Genomic DNA, 25,065 nt, shown 5'->3' with positions numbered 1-25,065 from the left:
CGGAGATGAGATATAAAAACCACCCTGTACAGCTTTGATCAGAAGATATTTTCATCTCGATGCGCCTGCTTCACTTCCATTATGAGCACCCACGCCTACATTTGAAATAACGAATTTGAGCACGCAAAAGACGCAATATGTGAACAGCCCCTAACACAATAAAAAGATAACAGTCATACAAAAAATAAAACTACTAAAAATCATCTACTTAAACCATAAAACCAAATAAAAATCAGGACTAAAAATTTAACTCACTAAGACTAACATATCTAAAGGAGGATAACCTAACAGATTGAGGTAGCGAATTCCACAGCTTAGGGGCAAATATGGAAAAGGCTCTATCACCTTTAGATGTCAAGCGAGACAATGGGATGCTTTATAGTCAGAGGATGATCTAAGAGATCTTCGGGGAGAGTATGGACAACTAAGGTCGGAGAAATAACTGGAGCCAAACTATGCAAGGATTTAAAGGGTCATGAAACTCCCCTATTTTAGCCTGGTTGTTCACACCTCTGAGCTGCAAAAACTCTGTTAAAATGGGCGTGTAAAGCTCTGGAAAAGTGGGAGTGTAGAGGGGGGGAAGAGGGGAGAGAACAACCAATGAAGCACAGACATAGAACACACTCATTATACAGAATAATGAATATTAATATATGAGCACGGAGAGAATGACAACAAACTCCCAAGCACAAGGGAGAAATGCGAAAGAATATTTGATAGGGCTAATAATAGGCTACTTTGTTTACGTTTACGAGCACTGCAATCTCAAAATCAGTCTTTTAGAATAATCGTGTCGTCGTGTTCAGATAGGCTACACCACTGTATCAGTGTCCAGTTTGCACGTATAATTCATTTGAAGAAGACTTGATGAAATATGTGTGCATAACTACACCGTGCTGGTTCATGTTTGGTGCAGGAGAATCTGTGAAATAAAAACTTTAAACACGGATACTTTATTCTGTATGAGCTATGTGCCCCGTGGCTAGTGTTGTTAAACTCATCGCGAAGCTCCACGCTGAAACCGATCCTATGCGCACTCCGCGTGTCTATCATAACAGTCGTATTTTTCATGTGTTCGTATTCAAACTCCAGTTCTGACCGCATCGTGGGCAAAAAACAAAACAACACTCATGTGCTTGTTGTGCCGAGGGAAACATACATACGGCTCGCGTGTTTGAACGCAGCTAGAGTAGGCAAGAGGTGAATGAGCCGCACTTTTGTGACATTTGAATTCTCCGCTGTAATGCGATCTCACGCGAACATATTTTCCATTTGCACTGGTAGATTACAGCAAAACAATCCACATGCACACAAACCTCTGCTCTGGTCGCGTCGCAGGAAAACACATTGTGTTGTAGCACTGAGGAAACGAACACCAACAATATGTCTCTGAATGACAAGAGACAGTAAGAGAAGTGATACTTCCTCATGCATAATACCGCAATTATAATCGTATGCATACTACAGTGCAGTGATTGGACTGAATGAGCTTTATGTCATGAATAAATGCAGAAACTGTTGACGTCAGCATGTTCGACCATCCCATACTTGGAGTCAACCAGAACTCCGGATCTTGCTGGTAGTACACGATGACGTCAGATTTTGTGACGTTGCTCCGACTTTGCTTTTTAAACCGGAAGATAGAAATCACTCTGAAAAATGCAAAAATAACTAATTCTAACTTTTAAATGAAATTAATGAGTACCTTTAGTGTTTTCAATGATGTGCAGCCTATTTATAACTGTTCACAGCTCAAAAAATGTGTTCTGGGGTTTCATGACCCTTTAAATACAAAAATTAAAACCTTGTAATCAATTCTGAATTTTACCAGTAACCAATGTAAATGTGCTAAAATAGGGGTGATATGCTCACGCTTTTTCTTCCCCATTAAGAAGCGAGCTGCAGCATTTTGAACCAGTTGCAAACATGATAGGGAAAACTGGTTGATACCAGCATATAAAGCATAGCAATAATCAAGAATTGTTGAAATGAAGGCATGAATGACTGTCTCTAGGTCACTAAAAGAAAAAAAGATTTAAATTTCCGTAAAACCCTTAAGCTGGAAAAAACTGGCTCTGACAACAGAGTTCATTTGCTTGTCGAATTTTAACTCTGAATCATCAACAACACCCAGGTTCTTTACATAAGTGTGGATATTTGCTTGCAGAGGTGGGGAGCCAAATAAAATGACTTGTTTTCATTCATCTGAAAAAAATTATCACCCATCCAACTTTTAATGTCATTTACACAGGCTAACAAATTAGATAAGGACTTTGACCCAGGTTTTATTGACATGTATAACTGGGTATCATCCCCATAAATGTGATATGAAACCTTGTGAAATTCAAAAATGCAATGAAGAGGGAGGAAAATAAAATCGGCCCAAAATGGAGCCTTGCAGTACCCCACTTGTAACAGAAGCAGGCGATGAATGAAACTGACCTATCTCCACAGAGAAGCTTCTCTCAGTAAAATTGGACTCAAACCACTCTGAATCACAGATACTAACCTCCGTTTTCAACCTGTTTAAAATAATTTAAAACTGCACAATTTCCAGAATCCACAAATAGTAACAAGTTGTTAACCACTCTCAAAAAGGCAAATTCAGTGATATGCTTAGATCTAAAACCAGATTGAAAAGGATCCAATATATTATTCCCATTTAAGTAAGTGGATAACTGGGGGATACTTAGTGTCCATTTGCTGGAAATAGTACACAAGTATAAAATGAATGTATTAATTCATTACAGTAACTTCATATGCAGAACGTCTCTCCTCCAAAATCCGATCACAAAGGTTGAATGTTCTCTGAAGGTGCACTCGCACAGACCTCTAATGCAAAGAACATATCTTGCCAGGTTTCTCAGGACAGGGAACTGGTAACTGTGTGAACGCCACCACTGCAGAAAGTTTTGTTCACTTCAAGTTCAAGCACAGATGCGCTGATGTCAAAGCATCTCGGGAGCAACTGGATTATTGTCAGACCGCCCGCTCCCGCCTAAAGTGCACTATAGTTACAGACCGCAATCTGCCTTTCATTCAAAATGTAATCCCGCGCAGCAAGAAATCTTATTGGGTCCTGCGGTTTTTTTGAGAAAATTAAAAGGATTTCTTTTATTCTCTCAATAGCCTACGAAAGTGATCAGAGTTCCACACAACAAAGTACCTCTATAAAATTATATACAGTACAGTCCAAAAGTTTGGAACCACTAAGATTTTTAATGTTTTTAAAAGAAGTTTTGTCTGCTCAAAAATATTGTACACAAATATTTTGTACAATTGTACACATTAAATGTTTCTTGAGCAGCAAATCAGCATATTAGAATGATTTCTGAAGGATCATGTGACACTGAAGACTGGAGTAACGATGCTGAAAATTCAGCTTTGCATCACAGGAATAAATTACTTTGTCAAATATATTTAAATAGTACACAGTTATTTTAAATTGTAATAATATTTCACAATATTACTGTTTTTTTTTTTTTTTATGTATTTTTAATTAAATAAATGTAGCCTTGGTGAGCAGACGAAACTTCTTTTAAAAACATTAAAAATCTTAGTGGTTCCAAACTTTTGGACTGTACTGTATATAATAAGTGGAATATTCTGCATCTATGGTTGGCTGCTTAATGTCAACTTTCATAACTGGCCATACCTGTAGGTTGGACCCAATGGACAAGCTTCTCCATTCATGCACATCATCAAAAAAAAATAAATAAATAAATAAACAGACCACTTTATGTGAATTAACTAGGATAAACCAAGTTTTTGGTCGAAAATCTAAACAGAAACTTTTATTTTAACAGATTTATGAGAAAATGTGTTATTGATAAGGCTGTGTTTACGTATCTGAAATGATTTAATAATAATCTCTGTCATTTCCACCACTATCTAATGTATGCTCAAACATTTCCTGGCTCATGTCTCTTCTAGGATTTCCTGGTCTTAAAGGCATTTTTGGTTTGGATGGCCTGAAAGGTCAAAAGGGTACCCAAGGTGTTCCAGGTACCTCTTCAGTTGTATTTGTTGTCTTAGGAAAGATAACATTATAAATCTTATATTAACTTATGAATATTAATTATGTAACATGATTTGCAGTTCAGCAATGTTATCATTATAATTTATTATTATCATTATATTATTATTATTTAGATGTACATTACCTATGTAAATCCATATAATTTTTATGCAGAAATTAATAATATCTTTGATGTATTTTGTCCCCTGCAAGGTACTGACAACTGGGGTCCTCCAGGTGAACCAGGAGCAAGAGGAGAGATAGGAGAGACCGGTATCCCGAGCACAGAGACTGGCATCCCTGGAAATCTGGGCCTTAAGGGTTTCACTGGAGAGCCAGGTAGCTTAAAATGCATATCATATTCTGAAACAGGGGCGGTTCTAGGGTCAGTGGATATTCGGGGCTCTGTATTTTTATTTTAAAGAAATTAAGTAATTAAAGGATTTAAAGTGGTTTAAGGGAATAAAGAAAAAGAAAGGTCTTACTGTATTTGTAAAGTAAGTAATCAATTTAAACTATTTGCAAATAATATTTTATTTCAAAGTGTGCACACATTCACTCTTAATTTAAATTTTGAAAATGCAAAAGTGTCTTGCTTCGTCACATTCTTGGACATGAATCATGTAAATTATAGGATATTTTCAATTCAAAATTCAGGTTGAGAATTGATTAAAAAAACAAACAAAAAAAACTATATTTAATCAATTTGCATCACTGGATGTTACTGTCTGTCGTTGAACATTTCTGTCATAAAAACCAGGCACTCTTTCACTGTTAAAACTAAAGCAAAAGTGAGCAACTCATTTAAATGCATCTGTCTGTGAAATGCTGCAAAAGCACATAGTAAGTAGTAACTTTTAATGCAAAGTGAGAAAATATCAATATAATGCTGTAATGTGTACTTTTCATGATTAGGTAATCGCGGCAGCTGTAATCGTATTCACAATTATTTTTCTGATAATTTTTCTCTAGTGTCACCCCTGTTCTGAAACTGGAGTTTTGTGCATTATTTATTTGATGTAACTATGCATCAGTTTTAAACACAGGAACTGCTGTGTTTACAGGTGATAAGGGTGAATCTGGGCGTCCAGGTGTACGAGGTCCTCCAGGCCCAGATGGATTCTCTGATATACCAGGAGTGCCAGGCGACTATGGTTTTCCAGGCACTAAAGGACTTCCAGGTGAAGAGCTGATTACTATATATTTATAGTAAACACTAGTAATGAGTACTAGAGACTAGGGCTGGGACAATACATTGATTCTCGAACAATACAGTAAATCTGGATTGATCCTGGTGTTTTCTCTCTTGAATCGATTCTGAGCTTAGTTTTAACAGCAGATGGTGCTCTAAGCTTGTTTTTAACCAGACACTTAAATGCTCATGAAGAAGACTGTTGGACCAGATTTGAGCACTTCAGTATGGCGGCCATGATTGTTTTCACTCCGAAGTGCCCTTCGGAGGGCGATATATCTCGTTTGGAACGCACCGATACTTGCACCTCGGCTCAGAATGCTTTTATGACATGAGATTTGTAATTCGCTTCAACCTTTTTGAACTTTATGAATGATTATTTTAGGTTTAAGTGGTGTGTGTAAGGGAACTGGAAGCAGGTAGTGTGTAAGTGTTTCTAACGCACTTATAGTAGTGCCATCTGCTGTTAAAAACTAAGCTCAGAATTGAATCGATAGAGAATCGCGATACGTCGGAAAATATCAGAATCACTCCAGATTTTTTGTATCGCAAATCAAGATTTGATGTATTGTCCCAGCCCTGCTAGAGACAGTAGAAGAAAGGGACTTTGGTCCCCATTTGTTGAAATTATTAACAACCACTTATTATTTATTTACAATATTATTTACAATTTTAAATATGGTTTGTAAATGAATGAAGCAAATATAAAGTGTCACTTTCCCACACAAAGATTAACTTATTTCTTAATCTAAAATCTTTCTTAAAAAAGAATTTTGAAAAAATGCCATCTTGATATATGTTGCTGTCATCCTTCAGGTTTTCCTGGTCCCAGAGGGATTCCAGGTGAACCATCTCCATTTGGAGCAAAAGGAGAGAAAGGAAATTTAGGTGATTTCGGATTCATCGGAGAAAAAGGAGTCCATGGAGACAGAGGAGAAAAAGGACAGTCAGGGGAACCTGGAGTATCAGGAAGAAAAGGTAGATTATGACATATGAATATGGTTTTACACTCAAATATTTTGCTCACTTTGTTTTAGTATGAGACCTGTTAACTGAAAAAGAAATTGAGTTATGTAGGAACACTTTATTTCATTTCAAGGTGAAAGAGGAGACCCGGGAATGATGGGAATTCCAGGAAGACGTGGTTTTGAAGGCAACAGGGGCCCTGTTGGACCTAAAGGAGATACTGGACCCCCAGGTGATTATTTGCATGTCTGCATAACCATTTAATCCTTTTTTAATCCTTTTTAATTTATTATAATTAAATATTTTCAATTTAAAATAGCTCTACTATATGGTATTTCTAGTTATATTAAATTCATGTATTATGTTGTCTGACCTGCATATGTTTATATAGTAACAAGATGCTTGATCAGTACACCAGTATGTCCATGTATGGGCTGGATCTAGATTGTATATTGAACATTTAGAATTACTTATTTATTCATCTCAGAAGCATTTGTGGCAGTGTCCGGAAATAAATTTGCATCAAGTTTCTCTGCCTTGTTCTTTCAGGTTTCCCCGGCTCACCTGGCGCTAAAGGACTTCCACCCGTTCCACAGAAAATTCCAGGGGAGAGAGGACAACCTGGCCCGATGGGTATTCAAGGACCAAATGGACGCAATGGAAATCCAGGTCCTGCTGGACCTCCTGGTGATGCAGGTATAAGAACTCAAAGTATCAATTTTAGCCTCAACTAATGTACTTATGAATGTGAAATAAGCTTCTTCTGTGCTGTTGCTGCACTCCAGAATCACAGTTCATTGTGTAAATAGCTATTATCTGTTTATAGGGGTTTTGGGTCCAAAGGGACACAAGGGCATGCCAGGTCTCCCTGGAATACCAGGAAATCCAGGCTTCCGTGGAGAACCTGGACAAATGGGCCACCCTGGTCTGCAAGGCGAAGAAGGTAAATGGTGTGTTTGTGTAGATGGATGAGGATTATGGGATTCTGGGCTAGATTAGTGGATTAAGGATTGCAGAAGACTGGTCACCATGGTTTATTTTAAATTAGTAATTTTGGCAACTAGCATCATTCTTTCATTTGATCTGTTAGGACAATGTCATTGTTTAAAAAAAAAAGCCCAAATTCTAAATTATATTAATTCTTAAAGAATTATTGGTTTTGTATATATCTGTATATCTGTCTTGCTGCACACATGAATTACAAGTCGATAATAAATCTGAATTCATAGGGGCCCGAGGACGCTCTGGTTTACCGGGTCCTATTGGAATGGCTGGCCGCAGTGTCAATGTTGGCTACCTTCTGGTGAAGCACAGTCAGTCTGAGCAGATTCCCATGTGCCCTGTGGGCATGTCCAAGCTATGGGACGGTTATAGCCTTCTGTACTTTGAGGGACAGGAGAAGGCCCACAACCAAGACCTGGGTGAGTGCAGCTGACAAAGTAATACAGTCAGTGACAAGATGTGGAGTCATTGCATGTCTGACACCACCTTCATGTGTACAACTTTAGATCCAGAATATGAATGTTAAATTACATAGCACTGTGCAGTGTATGTTACGAAATTGAATATGTTTTTTGTTTTTTTGTACAGTAGGTGCATTTACATGAACCCTAATATGCATTTGTAATTAGACTAGTAGCACAGTCGGAATAAAAAAGTCACATTTAACCATGTCAATCGAAATGAATTGGCCAAATGTGATTTAAATTTCATTCGGATTGTAAGGGTTGGTTCTGTTATAATCAGTTCCATAGGGCATGTAAACACTTGAAAACCGAAACTGGAAAGTCCTGTGCATGTGCAATGATGTAGAAATGCCATAATGATGTATAATGAACAGAACGAGCTTTTGTGTTTGTTGAATATAGCGTCATAAATGACAGTCGAGTCAATCTAAAATTCTCCTTACACTCATCGTCTTTGAAGTGGTGCAGGAAAATTAGCACTTGCTTCAGACTCTCATCTGCACACACCTTGTTTTGGCCGTTTTTACTGTTTGATAAATATAAGCATGATGGCACAAAGCTTCATGTTCTCTTTGTCTCCTAATTAGTAATTCGGGTAATTAGATAAATATTAAGTCTGCTTTTTAAAACAAAGAAAAGGAGGATGGTTAATATGTGACAACGGCGGGAAACTCTGTATATTTGTGCAGTGTGCACATGTCAAAAGATTTAATCCAATTTGAAGCTTGTGACATAAATGCACACATCAATCCAATCACATTATTTAGTGTTCATGTAAACATTATCTTCAGATTCATCAATCTGAATTATTTAATTCCGTTTAAAACAAAAGGTGTCCATGTAAGTGCAGCTGTCGGCACTCTAGCAAATCTCTTGCATCTGCGATCTTTAGCCTTCTTTGTTAGAGCGCCCGACTCCTATGCTGGCGGACCGGGATTCGAGTCCTGCTTAGAGCAGGCGGTTCAAACAGAAGGGGTTACATTGGTGTCATGATCCGGATGGGAGTGAGGTTTACAGGGGCGAGTGTAACTGTCGTAGGCCAGTAAGAGCTGTGCTTGTAAACCTCACTCCCCTGATCTCGAGAGGCACTCTAGCAACTGACTCCAGAGACTGCAGTCTTTAGCCTCCTTGTTAGAGTGCCCGAGTCCTGCTAAGAGCAGGCTGTTCAAATAGGAGGGGTTACATACGTAAAAATTACTCAAAATGTAATCCACTGCAAATGCTCAATACTTATATTATAATGTAATCACATTACTTTATTTGTTACAACCCGAATTCCAGAAATGTTGGGACTTTTTAAAAATTTGAATAAAAATAAATCTAAAAGACTTTCAAATCACATGAGCCAATATTTTATTCACAATAGAACATAAATAAAATAATAAATGTTTAAATGGAGAAATTTTACACTTTTATCCACTAAATGAGCTCATTTCAAATTTGATGCCTGCTACAGGTCTCAAAAAAGTTGGCATGAGGGCAACAAATGGCTGAAAAAGCAAGAAATTTTGAAAATATTCAGCTGGGAGAACATCTACCAACTAATTAAGTTCATTGATATCAGGTCTGTAACATGATTAGCTATAAAAGGGATGTCTTAGAGAGGCAGAGTCTCTCAGAAGTAAAGATGGACAGAGCTGTGAAAGAGTGCGTAAAAAGATTGTGGAATACTTTAAAAACAATGTTCCTCAATGTCAAATTGCAAAGGCTTTGCAATTCTCATCATCTACAGTTCATAAAATCATCAAAAGATTTAGAGAAACTGGAGAAATCTCTTTGCACAAGGGACAAGGCCTAAGACCTTTATTGGATGCCCGTGGTCTTCGGGCCCTCAGATGACACTGCATCACTCATCGCAATGATTGTCTCAATGACATTACTAAATGGGCCCAGGAATATTTCCAGAAACCTCTGTCGGTAAACACAATCCGCCGTGCCATCTGCAGATGCCAACTAAAGCTCTATCATGCAAAAAGGAAGCCATATGTGAACATGGTCCAGAAGTGCCGTCGTGTCCTGTGGGCCAAGGCTCATTTAAAATGTCTCTGTTTTGTTTTCCAGGTCTAGCCGGCTCATGTCTCCCCCGTTTTAACACCATGCCCTTCCTGTACTGCAATCCGGGGGACATATGCTACTATGCCAGCCGCAATGACAAATCCTATTGGCTGTCCACCACTGCACCAATTCCCATGATGCCTGTGGAGGAGGCTGAGATAAAACCATACATCAGCCGTTGTTCCGTGTGTGAAGCACCATCTGTGGCCATCGCCATACACAGTCAAGATATAACTATCCCACAATGCCCATTCGGATGGAGAAGTCTCTGGATTGGCTATTCCTTCCTTATGGTGAGACTTCAGTTCAAATACATTACACTTTCATCATTTAAACATGTTTGCCAAGACCTCTAATTTGTTCGTTCACACTCACACAGCACACGGCAGCTGGAGATGAAGGTGGCGGTCAGTCTCTGGTGTCTCCAGGCTCTTGTCTAGAAGATTTCCGCACCACTCCCTTCATCGAGTGTAACGGGGCCAAGGGTACATGTCACTACTTCGCCAACAAGCAGAGTTTCTGGTTGACCTCTATCGATCAGACCTTCCAGAGTTCCCCTGTCTCTGAGACACTCAAAGCCGGGCAGCTCCTGTCACGCATCAGCCGCTGCCAAGTGTGTATGAAGAACTTGTGACCTGTAACCTATGAACTTTGATACTATTGCAGCAGCATTACAGTTAACGACTTCAGAATGCTCCATGCAAATTCTTCATTCCAAATTCCAGTCGGACGTCAATATTGCAAGTTAGGCTTTTGAAATTACTTAATGTATTTAATGCATCACATATGACATGCCCTCAGATTCACTCTTCGTCACTACTGTGTGCCTTATGACTGACCTTATGACTGAAGATATGTACATGTGCATAATGAGAAGTGAAGCCAGAGATGCATGTAAGCATAGCTATGATATTTCTCTGTATTATTAACATTTCTATGTGTAAAATGGTGCTTCATTTCTAACTTATTACCTCAGCATTATCAGACCTGAATCTCTTGTAATTAATATTACCAAGTACGTACAGCTGAACCAAAGAACACCATGCTTATGCCCTTCTCTGCCCTTTAGTGTTATGTGGTAGCACTTTTTGTGAATCGAGGGTTGGGAATCAAAAAAAAGTTCTTATTCAGAACTGGTTCCATTGTTTTAAAAAGGTAGTGTCTATTTACACTAAATGCAAATAGCTGACTTTGTTCGCAAAGGCTATTTATCCTTAGTGCAAATATGACTTCTATTTACACTTTGTGTGAATAGCATCAATTGCAATCTGCACTTGATGCAATTTGTTGCTGTTCTGTAATGGAGACCAGCTAGTAGTCACTGTGCGAGTAAACCTCACTCCCCTGAACTCAAGAGGTGCTCTAGCGACTGACGCTAGAGACTGCGGTCTTTAGCCTCCTTGTTAGAGCGCCAACCTCCCATGCTGACGGGCCTGGGTTTGCATCCCTCTTGGAGCTGGCAGGTGCAAACTAGAGGGGCTACATTGGTGCCATGACCCGGATAGGAGTGAGGTTTAGGAGGGTTAGTGTAACCGAGGCCAGCTAGTAGTCTCTGTGCGAGTAAACCTCACTCTTCTGATCTCAAGAGATGCTCTAGCGACTGACACTAGAGATTGCAGCCTTAAGCCTCCTTGTTAAAGCGTCCAACTCCCACACCGGAGACCCAGGTTCGAGGCTCACGCAGAGCGGGGCGAGTAGGACCTGGGTAGAGGGGTTACAGTTCACACTTAGTGTAACAGAATCTACCTTTTGTTACACTTAGGCTACATTCACACTGCAAACCTTAGTGCTCAATTCTGGTTTATTGCTCAGATTTGCTCGTTATTTTTTTTTTTTTAATGTGGACAATATCAGATTCAAGTGTGAACTGACTCGTCTTCCATATTCACATGTGACCAAAGAACTACCATGTATGTAAAATCTCTAGAGTGACTTCCATCAGCGCAGAATTGTGATGAATCTTGATCTAGAGTCATGTAAAAGTCACATGAATTCCGATATGTCTGTTCAGACTGAGGTTGCACTGCAAAACATCCAATCTGTATCTGATTTAGGACCACATAAGGAAGTGGTTCAAATCAGAATCGAAAAGATCTGATTCTATGTGGTTTGTACTGTTCACACTGCTATGAAAAAAAATAAACAAACAAACAAAAACAGATCTGAGTCATTATGAGCAAAACAATCGGATTTTGGCCACTTTTGTCTGCACTCTAAGGCTGTGTTCACATTGTCAATCCAAATCTGATTATTTGTGTTTCTGATGGAATCTTGTGTAAATTATTGACTGTGTACACAGTGTATTGCAACTATTCAAATCCGATTTGTGTGTCCCTTGACTTTGTTTCCTTTTCTACATTATCTGCATTGGTTTCTATGGCAATGACATTGTGTTTGGTAGGCATAAACCAGAAACAACCACAACACGGAGGGGTTTGCAATACAGATATTGTCTTATTTATAACATGACAATGTGTAGCCACCACGCTGTACTACTACATCTTCTGAGGCAGGAGCAGAAAGGTAGGAGGCTGGCTTTATTTGGTCCTGTCGTGTCCACCAGCCTCAAATTTCAACATGTCTCCATTATATTGTCATTTTCGGCTCAACCGGCACTTTGCAACAAAACAACCTTGTTTCGGCAACAACGTTCAGCATTTTTCCTATAACAACGTCTCTGACGTGTTTACATTTTACATAGTGAGAAAGTGACATAAACCAAATGGATATGCACAGAAATCGGATTTGGACTAACAGTCTGATCAAAAATGTAGCCATAGTGTAAATAGCATCTGTCATCTTTTTCAAATACTGGAAGTGATTTCAATTAATGGTTCTGGAACATCTGCATTCACCACAATTAAATATGCAGAGCCGATACTTTCTATGCATGTGAAATCAACAATCACACCTTCTCATGGTATACATGACACTTTGACACATCTGAAGCAGGGCTGTTGGTTTAATAAATACAAAAGATAGCAAAGTTGCAAGATACAATTTGAATGATATACTGTTTATTTCAGACTGTTGTTTTGTTCTGTCTGAAGCTGAAAGGATCTGATCATTTGACAGCACAATTTCTGAGGATAGTGACTGCAATAAAAATTGCAATACGAATGTTCCCTCTTCTATAAATTTACTAAAAGAATTGTTAACAGAACCACTGAGGAACTAACTAAATCAGATTTGGGACCAGAATCATTTAATTACACACGATTCCCATCCTTATGGAATGGCCATGGCATCTATCAGGATCAATGACACAATGCTTAACCATAAGGCTGCATAAACACAGTGCTATCTGCTATTTTTAACCCTTATATAAATATAATTTCACCAGACTTACACTAACACCATCTTCTGCTGCCTGTACATTATTTTTTGCTTTGTGTTTGTTTAGAGGAGCTATAAATGAATAGCTCTGAATCATCACTCTTGGATATATATCTCTTTTTAGCATGGACCCTTTATCATGTAATGTTGTCACACACTATTCATTGGGTATTTTATTTCATAAAAGGTCATAAACTTTGAGACTTGAAGCTTTTTTATTAGAATATTGTCCAGTTAAGAGGCTCATTCTGGTTTGTTTGTTTGTTTGTTTGTTTGTTTGAACCCTCTGTTGGTTACACCAATTGCACTGATTTCTTTGAGGTTTACAGGACACATGTTCAGGTCATTAGAAGGCTAGTTCAATCTTTGTCCCACTTCCACATAAATGCACAAATAGGCTATATTCTCCATTGAGTCTGTAAACAATGGCTAATGTGGGTTACCTAAAAGTTTTGGACTTTGAGCAGCTTTGCCCATTTTCAGTGCACATTGCACAATTATTATTGTCCTGAAGCCCATAAACCACATGCATGTATTTTATATTAGTAAAGAGAGCCAAATAAGATTATAATTCAGAATGTTTTGCATTGAGAACGTCACTGTTTTGTTTTTTGCTTTGTTTTTTGCTTTTTTAAATGTACTTTAAATGTAATTGTGGAATATTTGAAGACATTGATTTTGAATTATAGTGTTATTGAATAAAACAACAATAAATACTTTTTGTTTGTTACATCTGTCATCTCTCATTTTAATTTTTTTTTTTAACAATATACTTGTAGAAAGTATGAACTTATGGATTTCTAAAGCATATAAAGCACCTTATTTAGGGCCCACAGCAATTCCTGTCAAATAAAATTGAAGACCACTTTAATGACACACTACCATTTAAATTGTTGTGGTCAGTACAATTTTTCTCAAAAGAAATTAATGCTTTTATTCAACAAGGATACATTAAATTGAGAAAAGTGACAGTAAAGATATTTATAATGTTACAAAAGATTTCTATTTCAAATATATGCTGTTCTTTTGAACTTTCTATTCCTCAAAGAAAAATGTATTATGGTTTCTACAAAAAAAAAAAAAAAAAAAAACTGTTTTCAGCATTAATTAGAATTTTTATAGAGTGGCATTTTGAACAATAAAAGCCTGGTTTCACAGACAGGGCTTAGATTAAGCCAGGATAAGGCCTTAGTTCAATTAGGATATTTAAGTAGCTTTAATAGCCTCAGAAACATACAAACCCGATTCCAAAAAAGCTGGGACACTGTACAAATTGTGAATAAAAAAGGAATGCAATAATTTACAAATCTCATAAACTTACATTTTATTCACAATAGAATATAGGTAACATATCAAATGTTGAAAGTGAGACATTTTGAAATGTCATGCCAAATATTGGCTCATTTTGGATTTTATGAGAGCTACACATTCCAAAAAAGTTGGGATAGGTAGCAATAAGAGGCCGGAAAAGTTAAATGTACATATAAGGAACAGCTGGACGACCAATTTGCAACTTATTAGGTCAACTGGCAACATGATTGGGTATAAAAAGAGCCTCTCAGAGTGCCAGTGTCTCTCAGAAGTCAAGATGGGCAGAGGATCACCAATTCCCCCAATGCTGCGGTGAAAAATAGTGGAGCAATATCAGAAAGGAGTTTCTCAGAGAAAAATTGCAAAGAGTTTGAAGTTATCATCTACAGTGCATAATATCATCCAAAGATTCAGAGAATCTGGAACAATATCTGTGCGTAAGGGTCAAGGCCGGAAAACCATACTGGATGCCCATGATCTTTGGGCCCTTAGATGGCACTACATCACATACAGGAATGCTACTGTAATGGAAATCACAACATGGGCTCAGGAATACTTCCAGAAAACATTGTCGGTGAACACAATCCACCGTGCCATTCGCCGTTGCTGGCTAAAACTCTATAGGTCAAAAAAGAAGCCATATCTAAACATGATCCAGAAGCGCAGGCGTTTTCTCTGGGCCAAGGCTCATTTAAAATGGACTGTGGCAAAGTGGAAAACTGTTCTGTGGTCAGACGAATCAAAATTTGAAGTTCTTTTTGGAAAACTGGGACGCCATGTCATCTGGACTAAAGAGGACAAGGACAACCCAAGTTGTTATCAGTGCTCAGTTCAGAAGCCTGCATCTCTGATGGTATAGGGTTGCATGAGTGCTTGTGGCATGGGCAGCTTACACATCTGGAAAGGCACCATCAATGCTGAAAGGTATATCCAAGTTCTAGAACAACATATGCTACCATCCAGATGTCGTCTCTTTCAGGGAAAACCTTGCATTTTCCAACATGACAATGCCAGACCACATACTGCATCAATTACAACATCATGGCTGCGTAGAAGAAGGATCCGGGTACTGAAATGGCCAGCCTGCAGTCCAGATCTTTCACCCATAGAAAACATTTGGCGCATTATAAAGAGGAAGATGCGACAAAGAAGACCTAAGACAGTTGAGCAACTAGAAGCCTGTATTAGAAAAGAATGGGACAACATTCCTATTCCTAAACTTGAGCAACTTGTCTCCTCAGTCCCCAGACGTTTGCAGACTGTTATAAAAAGAAGAGGGGATGCCACACAGTGGTAAACATGGCCTTGTCCCAACTTTTTTGAGATGTGTTGATGCTATGAAATTTAAAATCAACTTATTTTTCCCTTAAAATGATACATTTTCTCAGTTTAAACATTTGATATGTCATCTATGTTGTATTCTGAATAAAATATTGAAATTTGAAACTTCCACATCATTGCATTCTGTTTTTATTCACAATTTGTACACTGTCCCAACTTTTTTGGAATCGGGTTTGTACATCACTGGTGTGCATCTTGAGACAAAACATTGGCGCTGACATATTTTAAGCTACTAAACATTAAAAATTACTAAATAATAGGGGTATAAAACGTCACTGGTCTTACGATTCAATTTGATTGTGATTATCATGTCAAAGTTATTATCATGTCCATCCTCAATTTTCAATATTACTTCACATGGCTACATTTTCATCAACATTTTATCTGCTCCAAGAAAGTACACTTCCTGAATGTAGCAAACATCAAACAAAACGGGTTTCGGGTTTCGACTGTAACCCTTGTTCCCTGAGACACTGCATCGGAACGACACTTTGGGAAATGCCTCCAGTGTGACAGTGCCTGAAGTTTGTATTGAACTAGTCCAATCTCGATTGGTGTTGCGTCATGACATCACATGTGACGGCGACACGGAAGCTACAAAGGGGAGCCGTCGCAGAACAGTGTTAGCTTCTGATAAGTCGAAGCAAGTCGTTCTCAGGCACCAAGGAGGTGTGGCAGAGTGTGCCTTGCGTCCGCAAGGTCTTGTTTCCTTCTCAGAAAACAAGGGTTACAGTCGTAACCCAAGATGTTTCCTTTCAAGGGAACTCACGCTGCGTCAGAATGACACTTTAGGGAACGAAACACCCACTGTGCCACACCGATTACAGCCTGCCCTGGTGTAAAGCTTATCAGGCACAACTCAGGACATGAGGACGTGAGAACCCAGCGTGGAGATCAGGAGAGGTGAGGGCAAATTGTGCGCCTCATATGCTGAAGAGATCCACCTTCACAATCCACCTGCTAATCATATGTTTAGAGGCAGGGGAACCTTTCTTAAGTGACCCAAAGCACACAAGTAGCTGATCTGACTTCCTCCAACCTGAGGACCTACGTACATAGGTCTCAAAGGCTCTAAAAAGGCATACTAAATGTAGCTTCTCATGATCAGCCAACAGGTGGTCGAGGATGAAAGGTCTGTAGAATAACAGACCGTGCCACATTCGAGCAAACACATTCCACTTTATGGCGTAAAGTTTCCTTGTGACAGAGCTCTAGAGTTTAGAACGGTCTTAACAACCTCAGTTGAGAGACCAGTGCTTAGAAGCTGGTCCCCCTCAGGGGCCGGCTTCATAGTTTCCACAGGTCCAGCCGGGGGTGATAAATTAGACCCCCGTCTTGTAACAGCAAGTCTTGTCTGATGGGGATCTCCCAAGGGGTGCCTGCTAGGAGCGCTATGATGTCTGAGAACCAAACTCGGGCCGGCCAGTACGGGGATACTATAAGTAGACTGACTCCGTCCCGGCGGAGACTCTCTAGAACTCCCAGGAGCAGAGCGATCGGGGGAAACGTACAGGTACCCTTCCTCGACAAGATGTCTGCTTCCAAATTTTGGTCCCTAGGAATATACATCGATCTGAGTGAGAGCAACTTCCCCTGGGACCACAGAAGAACCTAATGCATCAGTCTGCGCAGAGGGTGTGACCTCAGGGAAAACCCCTTGGTCCTGAGCCACCACTGCAGGGGTCTCATGTACAGCAGGCCAAAAGTTATTACATTGGACGCTGCTGCCAGAAGCCCCAGCACTCTCTGAAAGTGTTTGACAGTGATGGCTTGGCCTTGCTAGATGTTGGAGACTGTAGTCAAGATAGTCTCTGTAAGAGCAGGAGACAACTGTGTCCTCGTCATAACTGAGTCCCACCCCCCCCCCAGAAATGTAGTTCTCTGCTGGAGAGACAGTGAGCTTTTCTTGACGTTTAGTCTCAACCCCAAGCACCTTATATGGCGAAGAATGACATCTCAATGCCGAACTGCCATCTCCTTCGATTGAGCTAGAATGAGCCAGTCGTTGATAATTGAGTATGCAAATGCCCTGGAGTCTTAGTAGAGCCAGCGCTGCAACCATACACTTTGTGAAGGTGTGAGGGGACACGCCAGACCGAAGGGAAGAACCCGATATTGCTACGCTTTTCCCCTTGAAAGCAAACCTCAGGATCTTCCTGTGTTGGGGAAGGATGGATATGTGGAAATACGTGTCCTTTAGATCTATGGTAAAAAAAACAGTCCTCGAATCTGATTTGGGATAGGGGATAGGGATAGTTTTCATTTTGGATCTGAATATCCCCAGAGAATGATTCAATACCCTGAGATCTATGATGGGGCATAATCCTCCATCCTTCTTGGGAACTATGAAGTACAGTCTGTAGAACCTGGCCTCCCTCTCGTGAGGAGGAATACACTCTATGGCCCCCTTCGCTAAGAGGGATTGAACTTCTAGTTTCATCACCCGACCCTGTATGCACCACCCCATTGAACTTCGGTAGACGGTAATCGAATTGAATTATGTAACCTTTCTTGTACACAGGACCCATTGATATATATTGTGAAAATTTGTCTAAGCTTCTACATATTCTGCTAAGGGGACCAGTCTCTCGAGACTGACCTCTAACCTTTTTCGACCATACACAGGACCCATTGAGATACATTGTGAAGATTCCTCTAAGGTTCTAAATATTCTACTAAGGGGACCAGTCTTTCGAGACTGACCTCAGGTTGTAACAATCGGCCCTATTGGTCAAGTTTACATCAATAAAAAATGGTGTCAGATTTAACTGTGTGAGGTTGGGAGTGTTTAAAAAGATGAGATCACAACAGTTGTAAAGTGAATAAATAAGTGTATTTACAATATTCACAAAGAACTTAAAACAACAACAATAAAACTAGAAAAACTTTGTCCGTCTGCACCATACCATAAAACAGTCCATAAGAATCCTAGCATGTTGCCAGTCCCAAAGTGAATGTGTGAAGTGTCCAATGGTCTATATACAAAAGTCCACAGTTGTGAAAATCCAATTAAAAGTGATGTGCTTGGCTGGAAAGGGAAGTCCTTAAAACAACTCCTCAATCCAGCTTGATGGTGCACCATGTGATCATTTTGACAGAGAGCTTGATTGTTTGCCATGCTGCCTCCTTCATGCTAGCTTACTTCCTGTATCCTGTCATGTGATCAGTCACATATATGGGTAAAATAAGTTCCGTGCCCTGAATTGGCTGGCCGATGGGAAACTCGAACAATATTTTCTACAGGCCTCATATGAGGGAGCGAACTCGATAGGGTCGCAACGAGACCAGGCGGACACTTCGATTTGCGTTCGCTGAAAACCGATGTGAACAGCAGTACACGAGGCGGCAGGAAGCAAACATTGATTTTCTGAGGGCGAGATGTTGTTGTAGTTTGCTTTTGTAGTTCTTTAATATAGTCGAGCCCGACCTTCCCGCTGTCATCCAAATGACTTTTTGGTACGTCTGCATGATGCCCATAGTGTGCAGGCATGCACTAGCCCGACCTGCCGCCATATATGCCTTACCCACCAATGCAGATGTTGTGCGACAGGGTTTGGTGGGCACCGTCGGAGCCTTAAGGGATGACGCAGCATCGAGTGAGAGATATGAAGCCAAAGTCTCTTCAACCTGGCACATCACACCGTTCTCTCTCAAGCCCAAGATGGAGGAATAGTCGGGCTCGATAATCTCGACGAGAATGGCTTCTTCCACGATCTCGACACCTCTGTGTCGACACCTCGGCAGACGTGAGTCCCGAACCACGGGAAGCATGAGCCTGGCCTGTCTCATCGAACTGAGTGGCAGCAGCTCACAGTTTGCACAGACAGCACCCTCGAGTGCTGCCCATGCATGCTCCGCTTCGAGGCACATAACACACAGCAAGTGTATGTCTCCCTCTGGGATATAGCGTGGACAAGGAGACGCACACTGCCTAAATTGACCTATGAGAAGCTAACACTGTTTTGTGACGGCTCCCCTTTGTAGCTTCCATGTTCGATGTCACGTGACGTCATGATGCAACACCAATCGAGATTGGAGTAGTTCAATATGTACTTCAGACACTGTCATGCTGGAGGCGTTCCCCAATGTGTCATTCTGATTCAGCGCGGGTTCCCTCGAAAGGAAATATAAGTCTGAACACAGCATACGACAGGAGCATTTAGAACTAATAAACACTAGTACACTAAATGCACATGGAAATGTCAAGTAGAGTAGTTAAGTTACAATAATGCTCACACAAACACACACACACTTGCATGCACACTCTCGCTCTCGCACACGCACATTCTCTCTCTCACACAATGTAAAAATGTGCATTTTTGATTACTCGCTTGTGCGTTTAGCCCATTTTACACTAGCGTGAGAAGCACATATGCAATGAATGACATCACAGAATCATCAGTAGGCTATAACTGATTATGTTCTTACTGCATCAATGCAGAAATGTCCACGTCCACATCGCAATGCATCGTAGAAATGATTAATTTCAACACCGATACTAAACATGCTTCATGAAGCTTTCACACACTAAGCACACAGACTAACCCATTTATTCCAAGATTTAAGAATTTTTTTATTTTTCTCACATTAGAATAAGAGAGGCAGTATCAGAAAGTGTTGATATAATTTTCACAAAATATAATGTAGATATAATTTCAATTAAAAAAACAAAAACAAATCATGACCATTCTATTCCATTAATGCAAAGAACAAAAAGTAAAACTATTCCACATAATTAAAACTGAACAAACAAACTATTCAGCAAGATCACCAAGTGCTACTATCTTTTAATTCCCTCCAAAAAAGTTTGTATCAATACTGTTTATTATTTTATTAATTAAAAAAAAAACAAAAAAACACATAGCAGTGTCAGTTTAAATTTAGTGGTGGTATAATTTATATCCATTCCTCCTTTGGCACTGATTGACAACACATTCCCATAATCCTCGCGTTTCCTATGTTTGTTCGGCTCTAGGCACAACATCCTGCTTTAGTCCTTTTCACCTCCATTGGCATCTCTAGGTCCACAGTTGAACTCTCTCCTTCACTCCTTTTCTTCAGGATGGAGGGCAGAACTAGATCAAAGAGGGTTTCAAACAAAACATCCACATTGTAACCCGTTTTAGCACTTGTCTCAAAGCACATTCTCTCAGCAGGCAGACAGGCCTTCTCCTCCAGGCCTTTGTAGCGCAGCACGCGGCCATACAGAGCGACAGCGTCCTCTCTGCTGACTTGTTTGTGCTGGAGTGGAGTGGCGGGAGGAGTCGGACACATGACCACAGACTGGGATTTGTCCCCTTGCTCACTCTCTGTGTCTGGCCCTTGAGCGAGAGTGTCGGTAAGGTCTGCTTTGTTACCCACTATGGCAAATATGCAGTCAGTGTTGGCAGTGTCAGTCAGGGACAGGAAGCGGTTTTCCAGCTCAGCGAGGCTCTGCCAGTTGGTAACGTCATAGGTGAGGATGACTGCAGCCGCGCCACGGCAGTACATGGAGCCCAGACCATGGAACTGCTCTCGACCTGCACAGTGCAAACATGACAGTCAGTATTCATTTGAAGAATTTACACTTTTACACTATTTAAACTGAGTACTTGTACACTAGTTTTCTATGGCAAAAAATATACTTTTTACTCCTTACAATTTTCACTTATACCTTCCAAATACATGCACATTTTTTTTTTTAAATTAATACTTTATTTAGCAAGGATGCATTCAGTTGATCAAAAGTGATAGTAAAGACATTTACATTGCCACAAAACATGCTATTACAAATAAAAATACATTCTAGCTCAAATAATTCTAAAAATAAAATGTATTACAGTTTCCATTTAAGCAGCACAACTGTTTTCAACAATGATGTAATAAGAAGAAATATTTCTTGAGCGGCAAATCAGAATATTAGAATGATTTCTGAAGGATCATGTGACACTGAAGACCGAAGTAATGAAGCTTTGCATCACAGGAATAAACTTACTAAGTTGTAATACTATTTCACAATATTATTAATTTTAACTGTATTTTGTTATTTATTTTATTAAATAAATGCAGCCTTTGCGAGCATAAAGGCAGGAACACACCAAGCCGACGGTTGGCCGTCGGGCAGTTTTTCTTCGTTGGCCGACTAAGTTTTCTCAGTGTGTTCCGCACCATCGGCTGAAGTTGGTCCTTGTCAGCTTTTTTTCAGCCGATTCGACATGTTGAATTGGCATCGGAGCTCGTCTGTCCGTCGGGCCATCTGATCATTCTGATTGGCTGTTCAGCTACTGCCACATGCTGGTACGGAAAGGCATTTCATCTTATGCAGGCGCAGAACTGACGTGCTACTTGGCGGTCGGCTGTTTAGCGTTGGTTTGGTGTGTCAGGGCAACTTTGGACCCAGACGCTGCCGACGTGAACCAACCCTGCAGTCTGCTTTCGTCGCCACTAGTTCGTCAGCGTCGGCTTGGTTCGTTCCTGCCTTAAGAGACTTCTTACATTATATATGGACAAAAGTATTGAAAAAAGACCTCTTAATTATTGAATTCAGGTTATTCAGTAAAGACTTATTGCCACAGGTATATAAAATCAAACACCAAGCCATGCAGTCTGCATTTACAAACATTTGGGTTTCCAGAAGAGTAGAAGCTGTTGTAGCTGCAAAGGGGGGAATAACTCCATATTAAAGTCTAAGTATTTAGAATGCAATGTCATTACAATCCCTGTTGGTGTAATGGTCATGTGTCCCATTGTCTCAGCCTCAGACTGACATTGGCTGAACGTCTGATGCATATGGCACACTTAACTGGGAACACTTCAGGATTTTCAAAGTCATCATCTGGTTGGTTGAATTCTACAGGATGTCCGGGAGACTTGTGCGTCTCGTTCTTAAACAGTCCGCCTGGAAACAAATGCCGTGACACCCTCGTGGAAGAAGAATGCCGTTGTGTTCACAACTGTGACAATGAGCGTTTACCAGGATTAACTAAACACGTGAAGTATGTGAAGCTGTGAAGTCTTTGACCGATGAAAGCTGTGATAGAGTCCAGACGACTAGGCGTCCCAATACTTTTGTCCATATATTCTTACAACATATTTTTATAATCAGCCTAACAAGCTAATCAAATAATTTTATTTTCATTAAAAAAAAAAAAAAAAAGCCTATGAAATCCGTTACAGTGTAAAATGTATTTGGCCACAACTACAGTCATTTGTCCTCAAAATGGAAATCTCATCAGTCATAACACAAAGTCTTTGATCTAAAGCAATCGCATTAATTAAAGCATTTTGATATGAAATGATAACACTATATCATTCCAGGTAACATTTTTCAGGACATTAGCTTCAGTTCAACTAAATTTGGTGTGTATTTGAGACTTAATGATTAAACATAAAATAAAACCTGCTGTATACAAAGTTGGTGCATTACTTTAATGTTACTATTTATAGCCCTGTCGATGAGGATTCAACAGTACAAAGGTTAAAAGAATTAAACAATAATCTTAATAGTTCTGAGGGGATATATCTACTTAGTTAAAGAAATAAAAAGTTCTAGACTGGGGAATAAAACAAACAAACAAACAAACAAACAAAAAAAAATCATTTTCTCTTTTCACTTTCTCCTTTAAAAAAAAAAGTAAGCCAAAGGTTGTCAGTCATGATACTGAGAGCTTTAACAGCAGAAATACAAGAGCTTATTGTTGTAAAAATATGCAGTGGTCTTCAACTAACTTGGCTTCTACTGTCTGTGTCTGAAGGATGTGAGAGAGAGCTTTGTTCCTTATTCTCATGCATCTCATACACCAAAAATGTGTAAAATAAAGACCTCTAGTGCAGATTAAACTTCTAATACTTATAGAGCACGGCTCATTTTAATTTTACAATACTTGCATACCACCAAAACAAGTTCAAAGGTTACATCATAAGGACATGAATTTACATTACCATTTGATACTAAATGTTCATAGTAGGGATGCTTTGATCAAAATTTTTGCAGCCGATATAACTACCGATTTCTTGTCATCATGATTGGCCAGTACCGATCATTCAAGCTTTATATAAGTGATATGTAAGCCATCTGTCTAAACCCAGTTACAGCAGCATTGTGATGTTCATCATGGCACTGAATAACCTTCCAATAAGTCCATAGAAATGTTTTGCATTTGATGCAAGTAGATTAAAACAGTCAGTATCAAGCCTTCTGTATCCTACTTGTTCAGTTGTATGATGTCAGTGAGTCAACATTAAACCATTAATTTAACTAATATGCTTAAAAACATTTCCCTTTCTGTCATTCACTACGATGTGTGTTGTAACTAGTGTGGGGGATCGTTGAGAGATCGTCCCCAATCACCTCTGAATAAGCCAGGTTCACACTGCGATTTTGGCCACGATTTGTTTGTCTAAGACAAATTTTGAGAATCCTAAAAGATTCCTGTAATCCTAGGCTAAAATCTGTAGTCTTTGATCGCTAGTTTGACATGTTCACCGACAGCCGGTTAATGACCGTTGCGATCAAATTTTACCTCAGATGAAATTCTGGCAGTGTCAGAAGATTTAGCGCACAGTCCTTTAGTGTGACTTCTCCTATGACAAACGTCAAATTGTCTTCGTTTTTTCAAGACAAGCCGTGATCAAAATTAACACTAGAGATGTCTTTGTTAGCCACCATTTCAGTCCTGTGTGTAATGCAGGTCAGAATCACCGAACGTGTGTGGGTTGATGATGTGACACTCCTGAAGAGTTTTCATGTGCGAGTCCGTTTTTAACGTGTTCTGAATGTTGTATAGTCTGACATAAAAGATGGCTGAGATCCCACAATGTAACATGAGGATCGTGTTCGTACAGTCTGACAAGCAACAATAGTAAAGGACTGTTATAAAATCACACAGTGTGTACCCGACTTAAATCAGAAAAGCAAATGAAATGCGAATGAAGTTGGCGTGCAAAATTTGCATGCAAGGCCACGCGCATGCATATGGGTATTTAAGGCCAGCCACGTGAAAAACGCACTTCAGTCTTGTTCTTCTGAGCTGAAATTTCATGTCTCCTGTGAGCAAGCCATTCACCTCATTTGCTGCTCATAGGGCACATTCACCGGTCTCTCACCAGTGTACAGATAAGTGCAAGAGCTTCCCCTAGGTGCTTCAGCAGCTTCAGAAAGACAAAATTTCCCTTTTAAGGAGCAAATTTCTCTAAAAGAGCACTTACACAACAGTTTGCGTCTTTTTAAAAATGCTGTGCTGTCTGTTCAGCTGGATTTGGGTGATATCACTCTCCCTCGGACGGGCACGATCGCCGTCTTCAGTGTTTGAGCTCTGCTCATGCTGAAGCAGCACTCGTGGGTGGCTTATGCTCTCACTATGAGAGCATATAAATCGGAACATTGCGGTCACAACTCACGC

At 39.7% G+C, this 25,065-nt stretch overlaps 2 protein-coding genes across 3 annotated transcripts in view; one reads left to right on the top strand and one right to left on the bottom strand.

The window, feature by feature from the left end:
* The window catches only part of col4a2 (collagen, type IV, alpha 2), a 123,060-nt gene extending 109,297 nt beyond the window's left edge, over positions 1-13,763 (top strand). Inside the window, exons 39-48 of the mRNA XM_048193116.1 lie at positions 3,934-4,005; positions 4,232-4,357; positions 5,083-5,199; positions 6,027-6,188; positions 6,310-6,408; positions 6,726-6,872; positions 7,003-7,119; positions 7,406-7,597; positions 9,704-9,990; positions 10,077-13,763. Of these exons, the coding sequence (XP_048049073.1) occupies positions 3,934-4,005; positions 4,232-4,357; positions 5,083-5,199; positions 6,027-6,188; positions 6,310-6,408; positions 6,726-6,872; positions 7,003-7,119; positions 7,406-7,597; positions 9,704-9,990; positions 10,077-10,331 (1,574 nt within the window). The 3' untranslated portion in view covers positions 10,332-13,763. The remainder of the gene's footprint in view (positions 1-3,933; positions 4,006-4,231; positions 4,358-5,082; positions 5,200-6,026; positions 6,189-6,309; positions 6,409-6,725; positions 6,873-7,002; positions 7,120-7,405; positions 7,598-9,703; positions 9,991-10,076) is intronic.
* Positions 13,764-20,237: 6,474 nt separating this feature from the next.
* Positions 20,238-25,065, bottom strand: part of rab20 (RAB20, member RAS oncogene family) — a 12,007-nt gene continuing 7,179 nt past the window's right edge. For both annotated transcript variants that reach the window (XM_048193112.1, XM_048193113.1), the window contains one exon: positions 20,238-21,204. In XM_048193112.1, the coding sequence (XP_048049069.1) occupies positions 20,657-21,204 (548 nt within the window). In that variant the 3' untranslated portion in view covers positions 20,238-20,656. The remainder of the gene's footprint in view (positions 21,205-25,065) is intronic.

This window comes from Megalobrama amblycephala, linkage group LG6, assembly GCF_018812025.1.
Source record: "Megalobrama amblycephala isolate DHTTF-2021 linkage group LG6, ASM1881202v1, whole genome shotgun sequence".
In the NCBI taxonomy this organism is placed as follows: Eukaryota; Metazoa; Chordata; class Actinopteri; order Cypriniformes; family Xenocyprididae; genus Megalobrama; species Megalobrama amblycephala.
Note: the sequence above shows the minus strand (reverse complement) of the source record. Positions and strands in the feature narration are given on the sequence as shown.